The 7,134-nt window shown below is 45.5% G+C and overlaps 1 protein-coding gene across 1 annotated transcript in view; it reads left to right on the top strand.

The window, feature by feature from the left end:
- Nucleotides 1-7,134, top strand: part of dntt (deoxynucleotidyltransferase, terminal) — a 95,486-nt gene that overhangs the window by 64,821 nt on the left and 23,531 nt on the right. Inside the window, exons 7-8 of the mRNA XM_037688217.1 lie at nt 668-916; nt 1,132-1,215. Coding sequence (XP_037544145.1) covers nt 668-916; nt 1,132-1,215 — 333 coding nt within the window. The remainder of the gene's footprint in view (nt 1-667; nt 917-1,131; nt 1,216-7,134) is intronic.

Raw genomic sequence — 7,134 nt, 5'->3', positions numbered from 1 at the left:
ATCCATCCATCCATCCATCCATCCATCCATCCATCCATCCATCCATCTATCCATCCTAAAAGCACACCATCTCATTTACTCACTTGTTGTGGAGGAGCTGGTACCTAGCACTCTAAGAGGTTGGGGACAGCCTGGACAAGTCTCCAGTCCATCATAGGGACAGAGACAAACAACTGTCCACTCTCTCACACACACAGGGACAGTGTGTTGAACCCAACATGGAGGTTTTTGGTCTGTGGGAGGGAACCGGAGAACCCGGAGAAAACCCACGGCGAGAACATGTAAACTCCACCCAGAGGGGCCAGGGTGCAGACCCTCACCCTTACACCTCTGACCCCTGCACCACCATGCAACCCAGATTATAAACAGATTTATTTAGATCATTTCAGTCAACACTTCAGTAGTTTTAACCTCTGTGTGGTGGGTTCTGTGTCTGGTCCAAAGATGAAAGTTTATTTTCTTCTTCTGAGCTTTTTCTCTTCTGGTTTGAGAAATCCAGACTTACCGTCCTAATCCAGGTAAAAAATATCCAGATAATTTTAATTTTATGTTTCTGTTTTAGAGATTAGTTAAAGGATCTAAATTGACTAATGGCTGTTTTAGTTTTAAAGAAAGTCTCTGACGTCTAAAAAAAAAGCTTGTTCTTTCATTTGATGTTCTTCATCAGGGCGTTCTCCTGTTCTGTGACTATCAAGCCTCGACCTTTGACCTGTCGAAGCTTCCCAGCCGCCGCTTCGAGGCCATGGACCACTTTGCAAAGTGCTTCCTGATTCTGCGTTTGGAGGGCAGTCGGGTGGACGGGGGTCTCCACAGCGCTGAGGGGGACAGCAGGACGTGGAGGGCTGTCCGTGTGGACTTGGTGTCCCCACCCATGGATCGTTACGCCTTTACTCTTCTGGGCTGGAGCGGCTCCAGGGTACGACAGGTGATACGGACTAAACGACACCGTGGGTTCGTCTTGTCGCATGAGGAAAACACTTTAACGCCAGCCTTTAAACAAAATGAAATCTTTCTCTGACGCGAGGTCCATTTCAGATGATTTAACCAAACGAAGCTCTACAGGCGTCCAGCTTGTTATCAAGATAAAAACGCAGAGTTCATCCTCACGGTGTCATCGGTTGCTTTTTGCAGCAGTTCGAGAGAGACCTGAGACGATTTGCTCGACTGGAGCGGCGGATGCTGCTGGACAACCACGCGCTGTTTGACAAAACCAAGGTAACGTCCGGCTGACGCTCCACAACCACACGGCAGCAGATCGTTTTACCGTTGACTACGAACCCCCTGCAGCTAAAGAGGGCAGGCATTTATTATAAGGCAGTGCATTTAGTTGAGTTAACTGCATCTAAACACAGAGCATCGTAAATCATTTCAGAAGTTTGTTTTTTCTTTTGGAATGAACTGAGCTGTTACAAAACGAAGCAGGAAATGTTCAGGGTTAAAAAAAGCTAAATGTCAGCTGTTCTCCGGTGAGGATCAGCTGTGACCCTGCATGAGCACGACACGCTGGCCTTTGGGACGAACACAATTAACCCCAGTGAGCTGCAAATCAAGGGGGTGTGGCTTAACACCTGTCAATCACTCAACACCTTGAACATCTTTGATCGGGCTACGACAAATGAACGCACTCGGATGGATTCTGTGTTTTCTGTGACTGTTTGTTGCTGTTCCAGATTTTACTGTAACATAAATGTTTGAATTTGAACCTGTTTGATAGAAACATTTTTTTAATCTTTTGTACGGGCCGCCTCTGGTCAGAACTTGTCGCCAAGAGCTAAATGAAAGTTAAAAGATGAGCTGAAACCAACAAAAGTTTTATTTTTCTCTCTCTCTTTTGTTTTATTTTAATAATAAGTCAGTTTAGTACGGTGCCAGTAAAACAGTACAGGTTAAAAACACTTTTTTTAAATAATAAATTTAAACCCATCAATAATTTTAAAAGCAGAGGCAGAAAAACAAACCGTGGTCATGAAGGTGATGTTCAGCAACGTGGGATTTATCAGCTGATAATTCACTAATCTAAAGTTTAAATCAACCAATCCATCAGTTTTCTTGCTCTAACTGCGTTCAAAAAGATAAATGTGCTCCTTAAATGTTATTAGAAGATGGAAGCGCCAACAGAGTTCTGTCTGCCTACGAACGCGGCACCGTTTGGCCTTTCTTCGGGTTTTTATTTAGTCGTTTGTGGATTTCCTTCATTCGTTGACGTCTAGTTTCCTGTTTCTGTCTGGCAGCTTGAAGTTTTGTGGGAGTTTTTTTCTGCTTGTCTTACCCCTGTCAGCTGTCAGTCATCAATCCCCCAGCTGCACTCATTCAGGTAATCGACTCACCCAGGATCGACGCTGAGCTCCGTCTCCCCGTAATCTCTCGCGGTCGCCACTTTACACGTCTTCCTCGTAGTTTTTGTTTCAGTTGATTGTGTTTGTAAGAAAACAACATGTCACGTGTTGTTCTGCACAGGAAGGAGAATCATGTAACTCCAGCGCGCTGACTGCAGCGGAGACATGTTTCTTTACAGAATTTGTGTCCGTGAGTTGCAACAGTAATGTTTATAACGTGTTCAGCCTCAGAAAGGACCGAAGAGTGAAAGATGGTTTTATTCCACATCTGATGCAGACCTTCAGTTATTTGTCAGACTTTTCTCGTCACGTGATGTGATGATATGATTTTTAACCTGTAAAGACTTTTTATGTTTCAATCGGAGGTCGTTAAGAAGTGAGTCAGCCCTTGTATTTTTCACGCGGACGGGAAAACGTCACGTATGACTTCATGTGTTGATGAGGTGGCATGAAATGCTGAATTTAACCGAGGTGCGTTCGTGTTGAACACCAGCTGGAAATGCAGGAGCTGAGCCTTCTTTCATGCAGTGGATGGTGATTTACTGCCTTCAGACTCTGGGAGACACTCCTGAAAGCACAAGTACCTCAGCGTTCCCTTAAAAGGCGTCGACGCGACTGTTCAGCTGACAGACTTATTATGCAGCAAAGAAAAGTTTATGGGACTGACAGGAAGACAACACAAATTCTGGGGAACCATCAATCTTAGTGACAGGCGTCTTCCGGGCTCATGTTTATCCTGAGCTTGCTATTTTATTCATTGCATCCTCCAAGGCGGGCCCGGCTTATTTCTAATGCACGGAGCAGACAGGCGAGCCGACTGAGTCGAGCAGGACAAGGGTGTACGGCGAATCAGCGTGTGGATCGACAGGGAGAAAACCCTGTCACCGCAATGTCCCGTTGGACGCTCTCTGGGGACAGGGGTCAGATCCCTGAGATCTCTGGGTGGCAGCTTCCTGTCAGATATGGTCCGCAGCCAGCCAGCTCAGATGGTGTTTATTCACATGCAAGGGCAGAGACGGGCTGCTGACAGTGCAGCCATCCGTGCACTGGAGCGGAAAGGTGGGGAGTGACACACAAACACAAAGGCTTTCTTGTAGAAATCTTACTTTGTGTGAAAAAATATGCTAAACCCACGATGGAAAGCAGTTCAGAGGAAAAAAGCTGGTCGAGGAAATAAGAACTTTGAAATATGCTTCTAGCATAAAACCATGATTCTGTTTATTTTGAAGTGCACCGACCACACGCTCCACAGCATTGTTGTCAGAAGCATTTATAATGTGTATGTGTGGGGGACACACTGGGGGGGGGGGGGGGGGGGGGGGGGTCTGGGGGTCCTCCCCCTGAAAATGTTGAATAAAGATGCCATTTCCTGCATTCTGGTGTATTTTAACAGGACGTTAAACATCTACGTTTACCTACATAAGGAAACACTTGATTCAATAACTACAGTATTTTAGAGTAGCCTGACCAACAGCCCCCCCCCCCCCCCCCCCCACCCCTCCCGCGCCCCCCACCACCCCCCCCCCCCCCCCCCCCCCCAATTGACAACTGCCAGCATTGACGTAGTGCTACGTTAGTGGAGCATAATACAGACGCGCTAGCTAAGATGCTACAGACGTAGCGCTCCGCTTGTGTCATGCAACCTAACCCCACCCTGGTCAACAACTGCCGGCACTAACGTAGCGCTAAGCTAGTGCACAACACAGAGGGTGTCTCCTCCCCCCTCCCCCGTCCTCCTGCCTCGTCAACAAGAAATAAAACCCTCAGAGATGAGCGCCCTGCCAAGCCGAGTGACCTCGGGGAAACGCTGCACGTGGTGCAGAGTCAGTGTTGCCAGGTGGGAAATGTAGGATTATCGTACTAGAGTTTTAAGTTATCGTGTTTTGAGGGAAATTATCGTCATAGCCAAAATAACGTCTATTGAAGTCACTAGTGTTGAATAGCATCTAACAGGCACTCTCATCTTTGTGGCGTCAGTACGGAATGGATTCATCAGCTGCCCCACAGTTGCGTTAGGCTAATGTGTCCCCCATAAACAATGACGGGTGGGAACTAATGAGCCCCTTCTTCTTCCAGACCGGCTCGGCTTCTTCTTCTTTTCTTTTCCTCACTCATGGGGCGGGCGCAGCGGACTATTCAGCCAATCACGGCCGTTGTTCTGAGGCAAACACGTCACTCGTAGGTAACATTTAGAAAAGCACGAAGCCAATCGTGCATCTGTTTGCGGACACAGATGCCTTCAGGGTTCACAATAAAAAACCCTCCGACCGACAGTTGCGACAAGCTGATTACAACCACACATTCAAGTAATGATCAAATTATCGTATATTTGGCCTTTTTTGGGATTATTGATCGTACAGATGGAAAAATTGTCGTACAAATGCGATAATTATCGTACACCTGGCAACACTGTGTAGAGTTGTTGTTGGTAACCAGGAAAACCTGGAGTGGACTTTTAGTGGTTTGACTTTTCTCCTATTAATCAAGTGGAATGGATTCATTCACGTAGCAATAGAAACAGTGGTGGGTGAACTAATATTTCATTGTAAATGTGTGTGTGTGTGTGTGTGTGTGTGGGGGGGGGGGGGTCCAAATGAATATTTATAAAATGTGGGGGCACATGTCCCCGTCACATATAATTGTTGCGACGCCTATGCTCCAAGGGTCCTAAATCTTCTCAGAGTTAACAGACCAGCAATTATTGAAGGAATCTCATCTTGCACAGAGAGACGCGTTAGTGCCCAGAGTTCATTAGGAATGACTCTCAACTACTACCACTTCAAAACTTTAGTATCTGTGAAACTGACTGAATTATAGTCAGTGTTGTGTTGGTGAAGGTTGATCATCTGTAGCGGCCATCTTGAATTTGAACATCTCCAAAAGGTATTTAGTCTTAGATGTGGAACCTACGATTACTTCCTGGTAGCTTCAATAGAATCTGTTCAGTACGTCAAAAGATATTTTGCTAACAGACAAACTGAGTTGACTCCAAGAGTTAATGGGAATATTTGAAAAACAGATTTTACAAACAGTTAGAGCTTGTAGTATGTGGCAAGGATCAGTCTCAGCTACTACCACACCAAACCGCTGCAAAAAACACGTGAAACTGATTAAGTTTCCCAAGATTAGTTAGCTGTAGCGGCCATCTTGAATTGGATCGACTATGAAAAGTTAACCAGTTGTAAATGAAGGATTAATTTTGAAAGTTTGATTAAAATCCGTCCAGTGGTTCATGATATATTTTGCTAACAGACATAAACAGAAGAGAACCGTCACGTTCATTCTCCACCTTCAAGGTCAGTAGAAATCATTCCTCAGAACATTCAGATGGAACCAAGCAACAGCGTGACCTGTTTTCATCCCCGCTCCACATCACAGTCATAATTAACTTAATGAAGATCAATTAAGTGTCCCGGCGTCCGTCCTGTCGCCGCCTGCACACGACGCCGACCGCTCAAAGTAAAGGTGAGTCCGCTGCTCTCTGCTGATAATTGGTTCAGCGTGTGGCCGAGGACGACGTGATAATTGGGCTTTCATCTTTCTCGTGTCCCTTCTAATTGGCTGGCAGTTTTGACGAGGGTTCCTCGCACCTCATGCGACCGTTGTTGGAGAAACGCTCGTGTCTGATGTCTGATTAAAGGGGAGATCTCAGCTCACGACCAAAGGCGGTCATTTGGAGGACTTTAATCTTGTGGGTTTCTGAGAGACTCTCCGCGGACACCAGCTGGTCTCTGTCTTATTACAAAATGCTTAAAAAAAGATTATACGGCTACAGTGTACTAATGATCTCCTCCCAATTAAGAAGAGGCCCAGGGGAAGTCTTTGAATCACATTAGGAGGGAACTCAACAACTGTCAGTTAGAGTTCAGAGGTGCCAAACATGTTCTCAGGTTAAAACATTCAGTGTGAGTCCGTTTGATGGCTGAGATGAAAAGTCGTTGACAGAAAGTGCAAGTTCTGGTCTAAAGCAGGAACATAATCCGAACCATTTACAGGAAATAGCCCTACAACACGAGGCTTTATGGGCATACAAAGATAGATGTTGACATCCCGAGTCCCCCCGTGCTCGTAAAGCCTCACATAACACAATAAGCAGCGCACTGATATGGGCTGAGGTTGTAGGTTCTCTGCTTCCTCATAGAAAACACTGCTACATGGGAATTATACGATTTATTAATTCACCCTGTTCTTTTCTTAAATTTCTGCCATTATTTCCAACCTGCGGCCGACTCCTCTGACGTGGAAGAATGGAGGTGTTGGTCCTTTTTTAACCACACAGTCGCAGAAAATTGTGCTGAAATGACAAATGTTTGTGTGGGAGTTTTCTAAAAACATCTGTGACCTGCAGTGCAGGTAGGGGGAGGAAAGGGCAACAGGTTTATGGATGGATGGATATCTGAGACGATGGAACAGATGTTTTGTTTCCAACACTTTTGTCAAAGACCAGACAGAGCCTAGCAGTGAGATGATGTTGTCCCCCATCGCGGAGCGGCGATTGGAAACACCCCGTCTGTCCGTCCGTGCCTGTTGCGACCACGATAACTGGAACAATAAATGAGGCACTGACGTCCATTTTGGCGTGTGGCTTCATGTAGGTGTAAAAAAAGTTTCATTTTAAAAACTGCAATGCCACATCAAAATCCAAGATGGCTGCCGTCATATGGTATAAACGTAAACCTTGTGAGCTGGATAACTTGAGAAATAAGCAACGTCCATTTTGTTGTCTGGTTGCATCTAGGTGCAAAAAGGTCACAATCAAAGATTGGGTTGTCACATAAAAAAAAAAAAAAAAAAAAAA

This window comes from Nematolebias whitei, chromosome 1, assembly GCF_014905685.2.
Source record: "Nematolebias whitei isolate Nwh7 chromosome 1, NemWhi1, whole genome shotgun sequence".
In the NCBI taxonomy this organism is placed as follows: Eukaryota; Metazoa; Chordata; class Actinopteri; order Cyprinodontiformes; family Rivulidae; genus Nematolebias; species Nematolebias whitei.
This window is presented reverse-complemented; position numbering and strand designations above follow the sequence as displayed.